The sequence below is a fragment of the Oncorhynchus mykiss genome, chromosome 10 (assembly GCF_057628025.1).
Source record: "Oncorhynchus mykiss isolate SJ-2025 chromosome 10, ASM5762802v1, whole genome shotgun sequence".
Lineage (NCBI taxonomy): Eukaryota > Metazoa > Chordata > Actinopteri > Salmoniformes > Salmonidae > Oncorhynchus > Oncorhynchus mykiss.
This window is the reverse complement of record NC_143031.1, coordinates 79,894,781-79,915,367: the sequence shown is the minus strand read 5'-3', so window position 1 is coordinate 79,915,367 and position 20,587 is coordinate 79,894,781. Positions and strand designations below refer to the sequence as shown.

The 20,587-nt window shown below is 45.5% G+C and overlaps 1 protein-coding gene across 1 annotated transcript in view; it reads left to right on the top strand.

The window, feature by feature from the left end:
- Nucleotides 1–14,623, top strand: part of LOC110517176 (mastermind-like protein 3) — a 263,327-nt gene extending 248,704 nt beyond the window's left edge. The window contains exons 5-6 of the mRNA XM_090188060.1: nucleotides 2,827–2,905; nucleotides 8,633–14,623. Coding sequence (XP_090044186.1) covers nucleotides 2,827–2,905; nucleotides 8,633–9,753 — 1,200 coding nt within the window. The 3' untranslated portion in view covers nucleotides 9,754–14,623. The remainder of the gene's footprint in view (nucleotides 1–2,826; nucleotides 2,906–8,632) is intronic.
- The last annotated feature ends 5,964 nt before the right edge of the window (nucleotides 14,624–20,587 follow it).

Here is a 20,587-nt window from a genome sequence, read left to right as displayed (position 1 = left end):
CACTATACATACATATACTGATTACTAACACTACAGACTATAGATATATATACTGATTACTAACACTATAGATATATATACTGATTACTAACACTATAGATATATATACTGATTACTAACACTACAGACTATAGATATATATACTGATTACTAACACTACAGACTATAGTTATATATACTGATTACTAACACTATAGACTATAGATATATATACTGATTACTAACACTACAGACTATAGATATATATACTGATTACTAACACTACAGACTATAGATATATATACTGATTACTAACACTACAGACTATAGATATATATACTGATTACTAACACTACAGACTATAGATATATATACTGATTACTAACACTATAGACTATAGATATATATACTGATAACTAACACTATAGACTATAGATATATATACTGATTACTAACACTATAGATATATATACTGATTACTAACACTACAGACTATAGATATATATACTGATTACTAACACTATAGACTATAGATATATATACTGATTACTAACACTATAGACTATAGATATATATACTGATTACTAACACTATAGATATATATACTGATTACTAACACTATAGACTATAGATATATATACTGATTACTAACACTATAGATATATATACTGATTACTAACACTATAGACTATAGATATATATACTGATTACTAACACTATAGATATATATACTGATTACTAACACTATAGACTATAGATATATATACTGATTACTAACACTACAGATATATATACTGATTACTAACACTACAGACTATAGATATATATACTGATTACTAACACTATAGATATATATACTGATTACTAACACTATAGACTATAGATATATATACTGATTACTAACACTATAGATATATATACTGATTACTAACACTATAGACTATAGATATATATATACTGATTACTAACACTATAGACTATAGATATATATACTGATTACTAACACTGTAGACTATAGATATATATACTGATTACTAACACTATAGATATATATACTGATTATTAACACTACAGACTATAGATATATATACTGATTACTAACACTACAGACTATAGATATATATACTGATTACTAACACTACAGACTATAGATATATATACTGATTACTAACACTACAGACTATAGATATATATACTGATTACTAACACTACAGACTATAGATATATATACTGATTACTAACACTACAGACTATAGATATATATACTGATTACTAACACTATAGATATATATACTGATTATTAACACTACAGACTATAGATATATATACTGATTACTAACACTACAGACTATAGATATATATACTGATTACTAACACTACAGACTATAGATATATATACTGATTACTAACACTACAGACTATAGATATATATACTGATTACTAACACTACAGACTATAGATATATATACTGATTACTAACACTACAGACTATAGATATATATACTGATTACTAACACTACAGACTATAGATATATATACTGATTACTAACACTACAGACTATAGATATATATACTGATTACTAACACTACAGACTATAGATATATATACTGATTACTAACACTACAGACTATAGATATATATACTGATTACTAACACTACAGACTATAGATATATATACTGATTACTAACACTACAGACTATAGATATATATACTGATTACTAACACTACAGACTATAGATATATATACTGATTACTAATACTGCAGACTATAGATATATATATACTGATTACTAACACTACAGACTATAGATATATATACTGATTACTAACACTATAGATATATATACTGATTACTAACACTACAGACTACAGATATATATACTGATTATTAACACTACAGACTATAGATATATATACTGATTACTAACACTATAGATATATATACTGATTACTAACACTACAGACTACAGATATATATACTGATTATTAACACTACAGACTATAGATATATATACTGATTACTAACACTATAGATATATATACTGATTACTAACACTACAGACTACAGATATATATACTGATTACTAACACTACAGACTATAGATATATATACTGATTACTAACACTACAGACTATAGATATATATACTGATTACTAACACTATAGATATATATACTGATTACTAACACTACAGACTATAGATATATATACTGATTACTAACACTACAGACTATAGATATATATATACTGATTACTAACACTACAGACTATAGACTATAGATATATATACTGATTACTAACACTGTAGACTATAGATATATATACTGATTACTAACACTATAGATATATATACTGATTACTAACACTACAGACTATAGATATATATACTGATTACTAACACTACAGACTATAGATATATATACTGATTACTAACACTACAGACTATAGATATATATACTGATTACTAACACTACAGACTATATATATATACTGATTACTAACACTATAGACTATAGATATATATACTGATTATTAACCACTAAATGAACATTGTAAATTGACTGACATTATTCACACTCCAGACTCTCTATTTATAACAGGTTGGTACAGTTGGTTTGTCAACAAACAGAGATCAACATTTGATGTGAAAAGTGTTCTTGTGAGAGTTCAGGCAGATTGTCAGTCACATTGTACTGCTGTTTCATGGTCGTCCCCGGTGACTGTAGCCAGTACTTTTTGGCTGAATTGGCCTTTATTTGACCTTTCCAGTGGGATAGCGGGAAATGATGTCATTGAACAGGAAGTGATGTGGTTGTCTGTTCTTCTTCTGTGGTCGTTTGTGTAGCTCCAGCAGCAGCAGCATCTCCCCAGACAGATGGTCCAGGGTCAGAGAAACCCCTACCCACAGGTCAACCAGTATCAAGGTAATATATTATATACCCCCCCCCCTACCCACAGGTCAACCAGTATCAAGGTAATATATTATATACCCCCCCCCCTACCCACAGGTCAACCAGTATCAAGGTAATATATTATATACCCCCCCCCCTACCCACAGGTCAACCAGTATCAAGGTAATATATTATATACCCCCCCTACCCACAGGTCAACCAGTATCAAGGTAATATATTATATACCCCCCCCCCCCTACCCACAGGTCAACCAGTATCAAGGTAATATATTATATACCCCCCCCCTACCCACAGGTCAACCAGTATCAAGGTAATATATTATATACCCCCCCCCTACCCACAGGTCAACCAGTATCAAGGTAATATATTATATACCCCCCCCCTACCCACAGGTCAACCAGTATCAAGGTAATATATTATATACCCCCCCCCCCCCCTACCCACAGGTCAACCAGTATCAAGGTAATATATTATATACCCCCCCCCCCCCCTACCCACAGGTCTACCAGTATCAAGGTAATATATTATATACCCCCCCCCCCCCCCCTACCCACAGGTCAACCAGTATCAAGGTAATATATTATATACCCCCCCCCCCCCCCCTACCCACAGGTCAACCAGTATCAAGGTAATATATTATATACCCCCCCCCCCCCCTACCCACAGGTCAACCAGTATCAAGGTAATATATTATATACCCCCCCCCCCCCTACCCACAGGTCAACCAGTATCAAGGTAATATATTATATACCCCCCCCCCCCACCCACAGGTCAACCAGTATCAAGGTAATATATTATATACCCCCCCCCCCCCACAGGTCAACCAGTATCAAGGTAATATATTATATACCCCCCCCCTACCCACAGGTCAACCAGTATCAAGGTAATATATTATATACCCCCCCCCCTACCCACAGGTCAACCAGTATCAAGGTAATATATTATATACCCCCCCCCCCCACCCACAGGTCAACCAGTATCAAGGTAATATATTATATACCCCCCCCCCCCCACAGGTCAACCAGTATCAAGGTAATATATTATATACCCCCCCCCCCCCTACCCACAGGTCAACCAGTATCAAGGTAATATATTATATACCCCCCCCCTACCCACAGGTCAACCAGTATCAAGGTAATATATTATATACCCCCCCCCCCCTACCCACAGGTCAACCAGTATCAAGGTAATATATTATATACCCCCCCCCCCCTACCCACAGGTCAACCAGTATCAAGGTAATATATTATATACCCCCCCCCCCCCTACCCACAGGTCAACCAGTATCAAGGTAATATATTATATACCCCCCCCCCCCCCCTACCCACAGGTCAACCAGTATCAAGGTAATATATTATATACCCCCCCCCCCCCCCTACCCACAGGTCAACCAGTATCAAGGTAATATATTATATACCCCCCCCCCCCCCCCTACCCACAGGTCAACCAGTATCAAGGTAATATATTATATACCCCCCCCCCCCCCCTACCCACAGGTCAACCAGTATCAAGGTAATATATTATATACCCCCCCCCCCCCCCCTACCCACAGGTCAACCAGTATCAAGGTAATATATTATATACCCCCCCCCCCCCCCTACCCACAGGTCAACCAGTATCAAGGTAATATATTATATACCCCCCCCCCCCCCCTACCCACAGGTCAACCAGTATCAAGGTAATATATTATATACCCCCCCCCCCCCCCCCTACCCACAGGTCAACCAGTATCAAGGTAATATATTATATACCCCCCCCCCCCCCTACCCACAGGTCAACCAGTATCAAGGTAATATATTATATACCCCCCCCCCCCCCCTACCCACAGGTCTACCAGTATCAAGGTAATATATTATATACCCCCCCCCCCCCCCCTACCCACAGGTCAACCAGTATCAAGGTAATATATTATATACCCCCCCCCCCCCCCCTACCCACAGGTCAACCAGTATCAAGGTAATATATTATATACCCCCCCCCCCCCCTACCCACAGGTCAACCAGTATCAAGGTAATATATTATATACCCCCCCCCCCCCCCCTACCCACAGGTCAACCAGTATCAAGGTAATATATTATATACCCCCCCCCCCCTACCCACAGGTCAACCAGTATCAAGGTAATATATTATATACCCCCCCCCCCCCCCACCCACAGGTCAACCAGTATCAAGGTAATATATTATATACCCCCCCCCCCCCCTACCCACAGGTCAACCAGTATCAAGGTAATATATTATATACCCCCCCCCCCCTACCCACAGGTCAACCAGTATCAAGGTAATATATTATATACCCCCCCCCCCCCCCACCCACAGGTCAACCAGTATCAAGGTAATATATTATATACCCCCCCCCCCCCCCACCCACAGGTCAACCAGTATCAAGGTAATATATTATATACCCCCCCCCCCCCTACCCACAGGTCAACCAGTATCAAGGTAATATATTATATACCCCCCCCCCCCCCTACCCACAGGTCAACCAGTATCAAGGTAATATATTATATACCCCCCCCCCCCCCCACCCACAGGTCAACCAGTATCAAGGTAATATATTATATACCCCCCCCCCCCCTACCCACAGGTCAACCAGTATCAAGGTAATATATTATATACCCCCCCCCCCCCCTACCCACAGGTCAACCAGTATCAAGGTAATATATTATATACCCCCCCCCCCCTACCCACAGGTCAACCAGTATCAAGGTAATATATTATATACCCCCCCCCCCCCCTACCCACAGGTCAACCAGTATCAAGGTAATATATTATATACCCCCCCCCCCTACCCACAGGTCAACCAGTATCAAGGTAATATATTATATACCCCCCCCCCTACCCACAGGTCAACCAGTATCAAGGTAATATATTATATACCCCCCCCTACCCACAGGTCAACCAGTATCAAGGTAATATATTATATACCCCCCCCCCCTACCCACAGGTCAACCAGTATCAAGGTAATATATTATATACCCCCCCCCCCCTACCCACAGGTCAACCAGTATCAAGGTAATATATTATATACCCCCCCCCTACCCACAGGTCAACCAGTATCAAGGTAATATATTATATACCCCCCCACCCACAGGTCAACCAGTATCAAGGTAATATATTATATACCCCCCCACCCACAGGTCAACCAGTATCAAGGTAATATATTATATACCCCCCCCCCCTACCCACAGGTCAACCAGTATCAAGGTAATATATTATATACCCCCCCCCCCTACCCACAGGTCAACCAGTATCAAGGTAATATATTATATACCCCCCCCCCCTACCCACAGGTCAACCAGTATCAAGGTAATATATTATATACCCCCCCCCCCTACCCACAGGTCAACCAGTATCAAGGTAATATATTATATACCCCCCCCACCCACCCACAGGTCAACCAGTATCAAGGTAATATATTATACCCCCCCCCCCCCCTACCCACAGGTCAACCAGTATCAAGGTAATATATTATATACCCCCCCCCCTACCCACAGGTCAACCAGTATCAAGGTAATATATTATATACCCCCCCCCCCCCTACCCACAGGTCAACCAGTAACAGGGGTGCAACACACACACCTAAACCCTGACATACCCACATGCATGGAAACACATACACATGTGCACAAACAGGCACACACCTGCTCATAAACCTTGTCACACACACTGTTGAAGATGATATCATCTCTGACCAATCAGATTCTCCTCTGCGTATTCTCTCTCTCCCCCTGCCTCTGTCTATCTCCCCCCCCCCCCCCCCCCCCACCGTCGTAGGCGTTCCATATCGTTCCGCTACTCCTCTTTGGTAATTTCCTCCTGAAAAAATATTCTTGTCTCTGCCTGTTACCTTGGCAACCGGTCCCCGGATCCCCCAGAGTTCCGGAGACGCTGTCCGAGAGAGAGAGAGAGAGAGACACAGATAGATCTGCTCCTCCCTGAGAGAGAGAGAGAGAGAGAGAAGGAGAGAGACAGATAGATCTGCTCCTCCCTGAGAGAGAGAGAGAGAGAGAGAGAGACAGATAGATCTGCTCCTCCCTGAGAGAGAGAGAGAGAGAGAGAGAGAGAGAGAGACACAGATAGATCTGCTCCTCCCTGAGAGAGAGAGAGAGAGAGAGAGAGAGAGAGAGACACAGATAGATCTGCTCCTCCCTGAGAGAGAGAGAGAGAGAGAGAGAGAGAGAGAGACAGATAGATCTGCTCCTCCCTGAGAGAGAGAGAGAGAGAGAGAGAGAGAGACACAGATAGATCTGCTCCTCCCTGAGAGAGAGAGAGAGAGAGAGAGAGAGAGAGAGACAGATAGATCTGCTCCTCCCTGAGAGAGAGAGAGAGAGAGAGAGAGAGAGAGAGAGACAGATAGATCTGCTCCTCCCTGAGAGAGAGAGAGAGAGAGAGAGAGAGAGAGACAGATAGATCTGCTCCTCCCTGAGAGAGAGAGAGGGAGAGAGAGAGAGAGAGAGACAGATAGATCTGCTCCTCCTGAGAGAGAGAGAGAGAGAGAGAGAGAGAGAGAGAGAGAGAGAGACACAGATAGATCTGCTCCTCCCTGAGAGAGAGAGAGAGAGAGAGAGAGAGAGACAGATAGATCTGCTCCTCCCTGAGAGAGAGAGAGAGAGAGAGAGAAGAGAGAGAGGAGGACACAGATAGATCTGCTCCTCCCTGAGAGAGAGAGAGAGAGAGAGAGAGAGAGACAGATAGATCTGCTCCTCCCTGAGAGAGAGAGAGAGAGAGAGAGAGAGAGAGAGAGTCTCTCTCTCACGTCGTCTGTGTACTTCACATGTGGAATATTGGTGACCTTATAAGAAGTAATCAAACTGTGAATAAAAGGACAAATTGATCACAGAAACCTCAGTGACCACTCTGTTGGTCTTTAACACACCTCTCTCTCTCCTCCTGTCCCCTCTCTCTCCTCCCCTCCTGTCCTCTCTCGCTCCTCCCCCCTGTCCCCACTCTCTCCTCCCCTCCTGTCCTCTCTCTCTTCCTGTCCTCTCTCTCTCTTCCTGTCCTCTCTCTCTCCTCCTGTCCTCTCTCTCCCCTCCTGTCCCCTCTCTCCTCCCCTCCTGTCCTCTCTCTCTTCCTGTCGTCTCTCTCTCCTCCCCTCCTGTCCTCTCTCGCTCCTCCCCCCTGTCCCTCCTCTCCTCCCCTCCTGTCCTCTCTCTCTTCCTGTCCTCTCTCTCCCCTCCTGTCCCCTCTCTCCTCCTGTCCTCTCTCTCTCCTCCTGTCCTCTCTCTCCCCTCCTGTCCTCTCTCTCTCTCTCCCCTCCTGTCCTCTCTCTCTCTCTCCCCTCCTGTCCTCTCTCTCCCCTCCTGTCCTCTCTCCCCTCCTGTCCTCTCTCTCCCCTCCTGTCCTCTCTCTCCCCTCCTGTCCTCTCTCTCCCCTCCTGTCCTCTCTCTCTCTCCCCTCCTGTCCTCTCTCTCCCCTCCTGTCCTCTCTCTCCTCCTGTCCTCTCTCTCCCCTCCTGTCCTCTCTCCCCTCCTGTCCCCTCTCTCTCCTCCCCTCCTGTCCCCTCTCTCTCCTCCCCTCCTGTCCCCTCTCTCTCCTCCCCTCCTGTCATCTCTCTCTCCTCCCCTCCTGTCCTCTCTCTCTCCCCCCCTCCTGTCCTCTCTCTCTCTCCTGCCCTCCTGTCCCCTCTCTCTCCTCCCCTCCTGTCCCCTCTCTCTCCTCCCCTCTCTCTCCTCCCCTCTCTCTCCTCCCCTCTCTCTCCTCTCTCTAACTTCTCTTCTTGCCTTTCTGTCCCACCAGGATCACCCCAGGAGATGGCGGTGAGGAGCCAGGCACTCCAGAACATCCGCGCCACCCGCCTCCTCCAACAACAACAACAGAACCAGCAGATGGTCCAGATGAACCAGGGCATCCCAGGTGGCTCGGTGGGTCCCCAACCCGACATGGGCCTCCCCTACGGCGGGCAGGGAGCCGGCCAGCAGTCCCTCTACAGCCTCAACCCCTCCATGAGCCAAATGATGCAGCACCAGAACCAAAGCGTCCAGGCCTCCATGGGTCTTCCACCAGGACACAACCCAGCGGCGCAGGTCCAGAGGCAGGCGGGAGGAGGGGTTGGAGGTGGAGGAGGATACGGAGGACCACAGGGGATGATGATGAACTCCATGTCCCAGCAGCCCCTCAAGGGGCCGCCCAAAGCCCAGGCCCAGAGGTTGCAGGGCATGCTGGGAATTGGAGGAGGACCGGGAGGAGGAGGACCACAGGGAGGGATGGGAGGGTGGCCACCCCAGCAGGGGCAGTCCCTCCAGGGGATGGGAGGGCCAGGAGGGGTAGGAGGACCAGGCAGGACTACAGGCGATATGGTGGGCTTTGGCTCGGCCCAGGGGGGCTACGGCTCCATGCAGCCTGGACCCGGACAGCAGCCTCCACACCCACGCCTGGCCAAGCAACACTTCCCTGGGCACCCACAGGGCCACCCCCAGGCTATGGGTCAGGGCCAGCCCATGGACCCCAGGGCTATGAACCCTGCGGCGGGCATGGCCGGGCCCATGGACCCCAGGGCTATGAACCCTGCGGCGGGCATGGCTGGACCAGGACAGCCAAGGACCAACCAGCCCAGACCCATGGTAATGCCGGGACAGGGGGTGATGGGCCAGGGCGTGCCCAACATGGGGGCCTTTGGACAGGGGCCGGCGATGGGGGTGGGCCCTGGCGGTGGAGGAGGGTATGTGGGACAAGGAGGGGTAGGGGTCGGAGGTCAGCCTCAGGGCTACCAGAGGACGTCTAGTCAGGACCTGTCATCTTATGGATACGTTGGCGGGCAGGTGGCGCCGTCGGGCGGAGGGTTCGGATTGGCCGACGGGACAGGGGCGGACTTGGACTCAAGTGACGGTTGGATGGAAGAGTTCTTCCCCAACCAATAGCAGAGCTGGAAATGTAGTGGGGAGTTTTTACTGGAGGGACTAACGACAAAACTGCGTGGGGAAAACTTTATTGAGACGAGAGAACTGGACAGACGGACGGACAGTCGGCATATTCTGCTTTGTAAAGAACGGACAGGAAGAGTTCTGTGTCGTGTATTTATGTGTGTGTGTGTGTGTGTGTGTGTGTGTGTACTGTCACGGTATTTAAAAGGCCTCTAATGGTAAACGCGGTCTGGTGGTTGTGAAATATCATTCAAGAAAGGGAAGTGATTTTGGTTTTGTCCTTTTGGGCCGTGATTTGAACCCAACCCTTTAGCAGTGTGTCAACTGGGCCCATAGGTTCATACAGGAGAGACGGGAGACTGACTACAAGACAGGAGAGACAGGAGAGACTGGGACTGACTACAAGACATGAGAGACAGGAGACTGACTACAAGACAGGAGAGACAGGAGAGACTGGGACTGACTACAAGACAGGAGAGACAGGAGAGACTGGGACTGACTACAAGACATGAGAGACAGGAGACTGACTACAAGACAGGAGAGACAGGAGACTGACTACAAGACAGGAGAGACGGGAGAGACTGGGACTGACTACAAGACAGGAGAGACAGGAGACTGACTACAAGACAGGAGAGACAGGAGACTGACTACAAGACAGGAGAGACGGGAGAGATGGGAGACTGACTACAAGACAGGAGAGACAGGAGACTGACTACAAGACAGGAGAAACTGGAGACTGACTACAAGACAGGAGAGACAGGAGACTGACTACAAGACAGGAGAGACAGGAGACTGACTACAAGACAGGAGAGACATGAGACTGACTACAAGACAGGAGAGACTGACTACAAGACAGGAGAGACAGGAGACTGACTACAAGACAGGAGAGACATGAGACTGACTACAAGACAGGAGAAACTGGAGACTGACTACAAGACAGGAGACTGACTACAAGACAGGAGAGACATGAGACTGACTACAAGACAGTAGATATAGGAGACTGACTACAAGACAGGAGAGACAGGAGACTGACTACAAGACAGGAGAAACTGGAGACTGACTACAAGACAGGAGAGACAGGAGACTGACTACACGACAGGAGAGACAGGAGACTGTCTACAAGACAGGAGAGACTGGGACTGACTACAAGACAGGAGAGACAGGAGACTGACTACAAGACAGGAGATAAAGGAGACTGCCTACAAGACAGGAGAGACTGGGACTGACTACAAGACAGGAGAGACTGGAGAGACTGGGACTGACTACAAGACAGGAGATATAGGAGACTGACTACAAGACAGGAGAGACAGGAGACTGACTACAAGACAGGAGATATAGGAGACTGACTACAAGACAGGAGAGATAGGAGACTGACTACAAGACAGGAGAGACAGGAGACTGACTACAAGACAGGAGAGATAGGAGACTGACTACAAGACAGGAGAGACAGGAGAGAAGTGAGACTGACTACAAAACAGGAGAGACGGGAGACTGACTACAAGACAGGAGAGATGGGAGACTGACTACAAGACAGGAGAGACGGGAGACTGACTACAAGACAGGAGAGACGGGAGACTGACTACAAGACAGGAGAGACGGGAGACTGACTACAAGACAGGAGAGACGGGAGACTGACTACAAGACAGGAGAGACAGGAGACTGCCTACAAGACAGGGGAGACAGGAGACTGACTACAAGACAGGAGAGACAGGAGACTGACTACAAGACAGGAGAGATAGGAGACTGACTACAAGACAGGAGAGACAGGAGAGACGGGAGACTGACTACAAAACAGGAGAGACGGGAGACTGACTACAAGACAGGAGAGACAGGAGACTGACTACAAGACAGGAGAGACAGGAGACTGACTACAAGACAGGAGAGACAGGAGACTGACTACAAGACAGGAGAGACAGGAGACTGACTACAAGCTCTCAAACAGGGGAGAGTCTTTTTAATATTTGTTTTTCAATATAGGGGTAGAACATCTCTATTTATTTTTCCGGTATTAGTTCTTCTTGGATACCTGGGTTATTGGATTGTGCCTGACAGGTTTCACATCTCGTTATATTCATGCTGTGTGTGATGGCGTGTGGCATGTGATCGTAGCATTTCTACACATGCAGGTCCCTTTGAGAGACAGACAGACAGACAGACAGACAGACAGACAGACAGACAGACAGACAGGCAGGCAGACAGGCAGACAGACATGCAGACAGGCAGACAGGCAGACAGACAGACAGACAGGCAGGCAGGCAGGCAGACGGACAGACAAGCAGACAGACAAGCAGACAGACAAGCAGACAGACAAGCAGGAGATAAAGGCAAGGAGATAAACACACAACCCACTTCTGTAACAGCCATCAGAGCTCAGTAGAGAGCTGTCACCTCTGTCTGTCTGAGAAGTGGTTGAGATCACTCTCTCTCTCTCTCCCTCCCTCCCTCCCTCCCTCCCTCCCTCCCTCTCTCTCTCTCTCTCTCTCTCTCTCCCCACTCTTTCCCTCCCTCCCTCTTTCTCTCTCTCTCCCTCCCTTCCCACTCTCTCTTTCTCACTCTCCCTCCCCTCTCTCCCCACTTTTTCCCTCTCTCTCCCTCTCTTCCCACTCTTTCCCTCCCCCTCTCTCCCTCCCTCCCATCTCTCCTCTCTAGAGACTTGTTTTTTGTCTGCGTTGGTTGGTTTGTTCGTCTGGCTGTGTGTACTGTGAAAACATCAAAACAAAACAGATTGCGTTCTTCTTTTGTGGCGGTATTTAGCGCAGGCGCTGTGCGGTCGCCCCGCGGTCCTGTTGCTAAGCAACCGGCCTACTCTCTCTCTCTCTCTGAGCCGAGCAGCCGAGCTTCTCTTCATTTCCTGTTCACTGGTAGCTGTTGCACACACGCCACACACACAGCACACACGCCACACACACACACACACACACACCACACACACACCGCTCCCCGACGGCGGCTGAAAGGAGAAGTAGATCATTGTCAGCCAGTCAGTCAGTTAGTCAGTCAGGCAGTTAAGGGAGTAACAACATGACATCATCCTCTGTCCGTGTTATTACCAACTCTATAGAAATGGATCAAAAAGACGTATAGCAACAGGATTAGCTGGGCAGTGAATGTATTCAAGCACCACAAGTGACTTCATTTGAAATAGAAACTAACAGCCGTTTTTGTCGGCCATCTTGGATCCCCAAGGACAGGATTTTTTTTGGTGTTTAATGCTTTTAAAAAATTCTAAGTTCTTTTCCCAAATTGGTCTGAAATGAAATGTTATTTTGACAGTTAACTTTACCTTCAACTCAATTCATACTATCTCTGTTGTCTCCTCTGCTGCTTTGGTCCTGTAGACCTCTACACACAACGAGCTGTTGATGGATCTGAGCTCTGTGTTGTCGGTTCCACGTGTTGCGAACATCAAGTGTTTGACTGTGAAGAGAGATACATACCTCCAACCCTCACGAGATGGAGAGGTTTCAAAAATGAGGTTGTGATGGTGGCTTGTACAATGACACTATTACCAGTGTCCCCCCCTCTTTTTTACCCCCCAACGGTGAGTGTTGGGCGGAGAAAGAGGTAGGTTTGACCCCGGGCTTCTCTCAACGTCAATGTGACGAGAACAGGAGAATTCTGTCATGTCAACAAACCAGCCAAAAAACCTTCTACTAGTCTTAACTAACCCCTTGTTAGTTCACTGCCTCGCCATAGCAACCACACAAATGTTGTTGATTATATTCTGTCAGATATACACGTAGTTTTAGTGTATCTAAGTGAGTTGGAAGTTGACCTCTCTCCAAAGCATCGCTGTGGTTTGGTAAAACGCCCATGAAATTGTTTCGATAAATGTTTAGTTGATATTTTATTTTCATATTTTGGTAATGTAGGTTGTCCTCTGTGGTTCTGTAGTGTTGTGAGGAAGACAGGTCAGAGTGCCCCTTAAAGGTAGATCTAGGATCAGTTCCTCAAACCCTCCACCCTTCACTGTTGGGAGAGGACAAACACAAAACTGATCTTAGGTCAGTGTCTAAAGGGGGGGGGCGTAACTTCGTCCTACTCAGAGGAGGCTGCTTGTCGAGTGTGAAGGGTTGAGCATTAAACACTTCCTGGTCAGTGTTATGGGATCCCGAAGGTCACGTAAAGGTCGCGACCCTTGACTTTTGGTCCTCTTTGTCCAAGTGAAGGATTTCCCTTCCAACAACAACAACAAAAAAAGAAGCTTCCTCCAAATATCGTTGTCTGTGTCCTTATTCCCTATTCTCTTATTCCCTATGGGCCCTGGTCGAAAGTAGTGCACTCGGTAGGGAATAGGGTGGGATTTGTGGTGCGGACATTATTTCCGGGACCAAGTCAAACGTAATTTTCCGATTTATTGTCGTTAACTGTAACTTTTGTCTTCTTTTAAACTTTTGAGTTGTTCGTTTGTACCGGTGCTGATGTGACGACGACGAGGGACAATACATCCACTAAAATAACGGCTATTTGTAAATATGTTTTTTTTACATCAGATAATTACCGTCTCTACTCTGTAAAGAAATGACCGTTTTGTTTTTGTTTTTTTTATTAAAAATAGAGGAGTATTTTTATTTCAGTAATTGTTTTCCACTCTTACCCCATCAGAGCCGTTACACTTCTGACGATGTCTTGACTGCTCATTTCTATTGTAAAACTTCTTCTACTGTTGATTCTGAAAGTTATTTTTTTTCTAGTTTGAGATTTTGACTCTGTACCTAAAAGCAGTGATTTCTTTCTCTTTATCCTGTACAGAATTCTGAAAATGTTAAAACACACAAGACAATTACAAACAAAAACAAAAACACTTGTTTTTCTAAAAAAAAATATATACGAATAAAGAGAGAATGTTCTCGCTGATCATATGAAATATAATGTCTTCAGTCTGGTGGTTTCTGTGTGAGAGGACAACATTTACATGTGAGTCATTTAGCAGACGCTCTTATCCAGAGAGACTGACAGTAGTGAGAGGACAACATTTACATGTCAGTCATTTAGCAGACGCTCTTATCCAGAGAGACTGACTGTAGTGAGAGGACAACATTTACATGTCAGTCATTTAGCAGACGCTCTTATCCAGAGAGACTGACTGTAGTGAGAGGACAACATTTACATGTGAGTCATTTAGCAGACGCTCTTATCCAGAGAGACTGACAGTAGTGAGAGGACAGCATTTACATGTGAGTCATTTAGCAGACGCTCTTATCCAGAGAGACTGACAGTAGTGAGAGGACAGCATTTACATGTGAGTCATTTAGCAGACGCTCTTATCCAGAGAGACTGACAGTAGTGAGAGGACAACATTTACATGTGAGTCATTTAGCAGACGCTCTTATCCAGAGAGACTGACAGTAGTGAGAGGACAACATTTACATGTCAGTCATTTAGCAGACGCTCTTATCCAGAGAGACTGACTGTAGTGAGAGGACAACATTTACATGTCAGTCATTTAGCAGACGCTCTTATCCAGAGAGACTGACTGTAGTGAGAGGACAACATTTACATGTGAGTCATTTAGCAGACGCTCTTATCCAGAGAGACTGACAGTAGTGAGAGGACAGCATTTACATGTGAGTCATTTAGCAGACGCTCTTATCCAGAGAGACTGACTGTAGTGAGAGGACAACATTTACATGTCAGTCATTTAGCAGACGCTCTTATCCAGAGAGACTGACTGTAGTGAGAGGACAACATTTACATGTGAGTCATTTAGCAGATGCTCTTATCCAGAGAGACTGACTGTAGTGAGAGGACAGCATTTACATGTCAGTCATTTAGCAGACGCTCTTATCCAGAGAGACTGACAGTAGTGAGAGGACAACATTTACATGTGAGTCATTTAGCAGACGCTCTTATCCAGAGAGACTGACAGTAGTGAGAGGACAGCATTTACATGTGAGTCATTTAGCAGACGCTCTTATCCAGAGAGACTGACTGTAGTGAGAGGACAACATTTACATGTGAGTCATTTAGCAGACGCTCTTATCCAGAGAGACTGACTGTAGTGAGAGGACAACATTTACATGTGAGTCATTTAGCAGACGCTCTTATCCAGAGAGACCGACTGTAGTGAGAGGACAACATTTACATGTGAGTAATTTAGCAGACGCTCTTATCCAGAGAGACTGACAGTAGTGAGAGGACAGCATTTACATGTGAGTCATTTAGCAGACGCTCTTATACAGAGAGACTGACTGTAGTGAGAGGACAGCATTTACATGTGAGTCATTTAGCAGACGTTCTTATCCAGAGAGACTGACTGTAGTGAGAGGACAACATTTACATGTCAGTCATTTAGCAGACGCTCTTATCCAGAGAGACTGACTGTAGTGAGAGGACAACATTTACATGTCAGTCATTTAGCAGACGCTCTTATCCAGAGAGACTGACTGTAGTGAGAGGACAACATTTACATGTGAGTCATTTAGCAGATGTTCTTATCCAGAGAGACTGACAGTAGTGAGAGGACAACATTTACATGTGAGTCATTTAGCAGATGTTCTTATCCAGAGAGACTGACAGTAGTGACTGGATACATTGTAGTATTTTTTCCCCGTACTGGTCCCCCCCCCGTGGAGATCGAACCCACAACCCTGGCCGTTGCAAGTGCCACGCTCTACGGACTGAGCCACGCGAGGGACCCCTGTCCTCTGTGGTTCTGTCGTGTTGTGTGAGTCTTGTAGGAACCCTTTTGTCCATTGAGGGCACACATTACACCAACACTTTCTTCTAGAAACCAAGAAACACACAACCAACTGTTCCATGTTCAACGACTCTGTAAGGAATAAATGTGTTGAGGTTGATGATGTACACATACAAATGCTTAGGCTGCACGGTCGTGCTTTTCCCCCCCCGGAATGAAATACTGGCACTCTGAGTGAGAAGTCTTGCACATCATTTAAACTACATCTGCTAGAGACCAGCGCTCCCTTAATTCAGTCTGAAGATGATGATAATAATCATGAATCGTATTTGCTGTCCTCCTGGAAGGACAGAGAGAAACCACACTGATGCTCCTCCTCTACCGATCATTCTCTTTCTCGCTGCCTTAATTCAGTCTGAAGATGATAATAATCATGAATCATATTCGCTGTCCTCCTGGAAGGACAGAGAGAAACCACACTGATGCTCCTCCTCTACCGATCATTCTCTTTCTCGCTGCCTTAATTCAGTCTGACGATGATAATAATCATGAATCATATTCGCTGTCCTCCTGGAAGGACAGAGAGAAACCACACTGATGCTCCTCCTCTACCGATCATTCTCTTTCTCGCTGCCTTAATTCAGTCTGACGATGATAATAATCATGAATCATATTCGCTGTCCTCCTGGAAGGACAGAGAGAAACCACACTGATGCTCCTCCTCTACCGATCATTCTCTTTCTCGCTGCCTTAATTCAGTCTGACGATGATAATAATCATGAATCATATTCGCTGTCCTCCTGGAAGGACAGAGAGAAACCACACTGATGCTCCTCCTCTACCGATCATTCTCTTTCTCGCTGCCTTAATTCAGTCTGAAGATGATGATGATAATCATGAATCATATTCGCTGTCCTCCTGGAAGGACAGAGAGAAACCACACTGATGCTCCTCCTCTACCGATCATTCTCTTTCTCGCTGCCTTAATTCAGTCTGAAGATGATGATGATAATCATGAATCATATTTGCTGTCCTCCTGGAGGGACAGAGAGAAACCACACTGATGCTCCTCCTCTACCGATCATTCTCTTTCTCGCTGCCTTAATTCAGTCTGAAGATGATGATGATAATCATGAATCATATTCGCTGTCCTCCTGGAAGGACAGAGAGAAACCACACTGATGCTCCTCCTCTACCGATCATTCTCTTTCTCGCTGCCTTAATTCAGTCTGAAGATGATGATGATAATCATGAATCATATTCGCTGTCCTCCTGGAGGGACAGAGAGAAACCACACTGATGCTCCTCCTCTACCGATCATTCTCTTTCTCGCTGCCTTAATTCAGTCTGAAGATGATAATAATCATGAATCATATTCGCTGTCCTCCTGGAAGGACAGAGAGAAACCACACTGATGCTCCTCCTCTACCGATCATTCTCTTTCTCGCTGCCTTAATTCAGTCTGAAGATGATGATAATAATCATGAATCATATTCGCTGTCCTCCTGGAAGGACAGAGAGAAACCACACTGATGCTCCTCCTCTACCGATCATTCTCTTTCTCGCTGCCTTAATTCAGTCTGAAGATGATAATAATCATGAATCATATTCGCTGTCCTCCTGGAAGGACAGAGAGAAACCACACTGATGCTCCTCCTCTACCGATCATTCTCTTTCTCGCTGCCTTAATTCAGTCTGAAGATGATGATGATAATCATGAATCATATTCGCTGTCCTCCTGGAAGGACAGAGAGAAACCACACTGATGCTCCTCCTCTACCGATCATTCTCTTTCTCGCTGCCTTAATTCAGTCTGAAGATGATGATAATAATCATGAATCATATTCGCTGTCCTCCCGGAGGGACAGAGAGAAACCACACTGATGCTCCTCCTCTACCGATCATTCTCTTTCTCGCTGCCTTAATTCAGTCTGAAGATGATGATAATAATCATGAATCATATTCGCTGTCCTCCTGGAGGGACAGAGAGAAACCACACTGATGCTCCTCCTCTACCGATCATTCTCTTTCTCGCTGCCTTAATTCAGTCTGAAGATGATGATAATAATCATGAATCATATTCGCTGTCCTCCTGGAGGGACAGAGAGAAACCACACTGATGCTCCTCCTCTACCGATCATTCTCTTTCTCGCTGCATTTTTGTTTCCGCCTCTTGTTCACTTCCTGTTTCTCTCTCTGTATTTGCATGTATTTCTCTCTCTCTCTTTCCCTTCCTCTTCCTCTCTATACAGTATATTCACTTTCCCCTACTTTCTGTCTCTATACAGTATACCCCCTCTCTCTTTCTCTGTCTCTATACAGTATACCCCCTCTTTCTCTCTTTCTCTCTGTCTCTATACAGTATACCCCCTCTTTCTCTCTTTCTCTCTGTCTCTATACAGTATACCCCCTCTGTCTCTCTTTCTCTCTGTCTCTATACAGTATACCCCCTCTTTCTCTCTTTCTCTCTGTCTCTATACAGTATACCCCCTCTTTCTCTCTTTCTCTCTGTCTCTATACAGTATACCCCCTCTTTCTCTCTTTCTCTCTGTCTCTATACAGTATACCCCCTCTTTCTCTCTTTCTCTCTGTCTCTATACAGTATACCCCCTCTCTCTTTCTCTATACAGTATACCCCCTCTCTCTCTCTGTCTCTATACAGTATACCCCCTCTCTCTCTGTCTGTCTATACAGTATACCCCCTCTCTCTCTGTCTGTCTCTATACAGTATACCCCCTCTCTCTCTGTCTGTCTCTATACAGTATACCCCCTCTCTCTCTCTGTCTCTATACAGTATACCTCCTCTCTCTCGCTCTCTCTTTCTCTGTCTCTATACAGTATACCCCCTCTCTTTCTCTGTCTCTATACAGTATACGTCCTCTCTCTCTCTCTCTCTCTGTATGTCTCTATACAGTATACCCCCTCTCTCTCTTTCTCTGTCTCTATACAGTATACCCCCTCTCTCTCTGTCTGTCTCTATACAGTATACTCCCTCTCTCTCTGTCTGTCTCTATACAGTATACCCCCTCTCTCTCTGTCTGTCTCTATACAGTATACCCCCTATCTCTCTGTCTGTCTCTATACAGTATACCCCCTCTCTCTCTGTCTTTCTCTATACAGTATACCCCCTCTCTCTCTGTCTGTCTCTATACAGTATACCCCCTCTCTCTCTGTCTGTCTCTATGCAGTATAACCCCTCTCTCTTTCTCTGTCTCTATACAGTATACCTCCTCTCTCTCTCTCTTTCTCTGTCTCTATACAGTATACCCCCTCTCTCTGTCTCTATACAGTATACCCCCTCTCTCTTTCTCTGTCTCTATACAGTATACCTCCTCTCTCTCTCTCTTTCTCTGTCTCTATACAGTATACCTCCTCTCTCTCTCTCTTTCTCTGTCTCTATACAGTATACCTCCTCTCTCTCTCTCTTTCTCTGTCTCTATACAGTATACCCCCTCTCTCTCTCTCTTTCTCTGTCCTGACGTTGATGAATGGAAAATCATGGAGATGACAACATCATTACTCATCCTCAGGACAGACGGACACACCTCCTAGAAGAGAGAGAGGAGAGGAAGATAAGGGGGACAAGAGAGAGAGGAGAGGGGTGTAGTTTGGGGTGACTGGATGGGGTTGAATGAGGTTGGGCAACAACCCTTTTAGTACCCACCCCACCCCCATTGTGAGTATGTGCTGTGGCGTTACCTTCCAAGAGCAGAGAGAGAGAAAAGATGTGGAAAGGTGTGAAAATGTGTCATCTTCCCTCCTTTACTTCCCTCGCTCGGTCTCCGTCACACACAGTCACCCTGTTCCAGTCACACACAGTCACCCTGTTCCAGTCACACACAGTCACCCTGTTCAAGTCACACACAGTCACCCTGTTCCAGTCACACGCAGTCACCCTGTTCCAGTCACACACAGTCACCCTGTTCCAGTCACACGCAGTCACCCTGTTCCAGTCACACACAGTCACCCTGTTCCAGTCACACACACACTCTCCCTCCCCCTGGGATCGGTACATCAGTGATTTAGGGATATCAGCCTCCTCCGGTCCTATTCAGTATAGTAATCCTCAGCACAGCCAGACAGTCTTAATCAAACCCTGCTCCGCTCCAGACAATTATCCACTACTACTGTCTGGGAAGATGCGTTGCACACTTCAATCAGCGGAATAAACAAAAAAATGCACCCCAAATA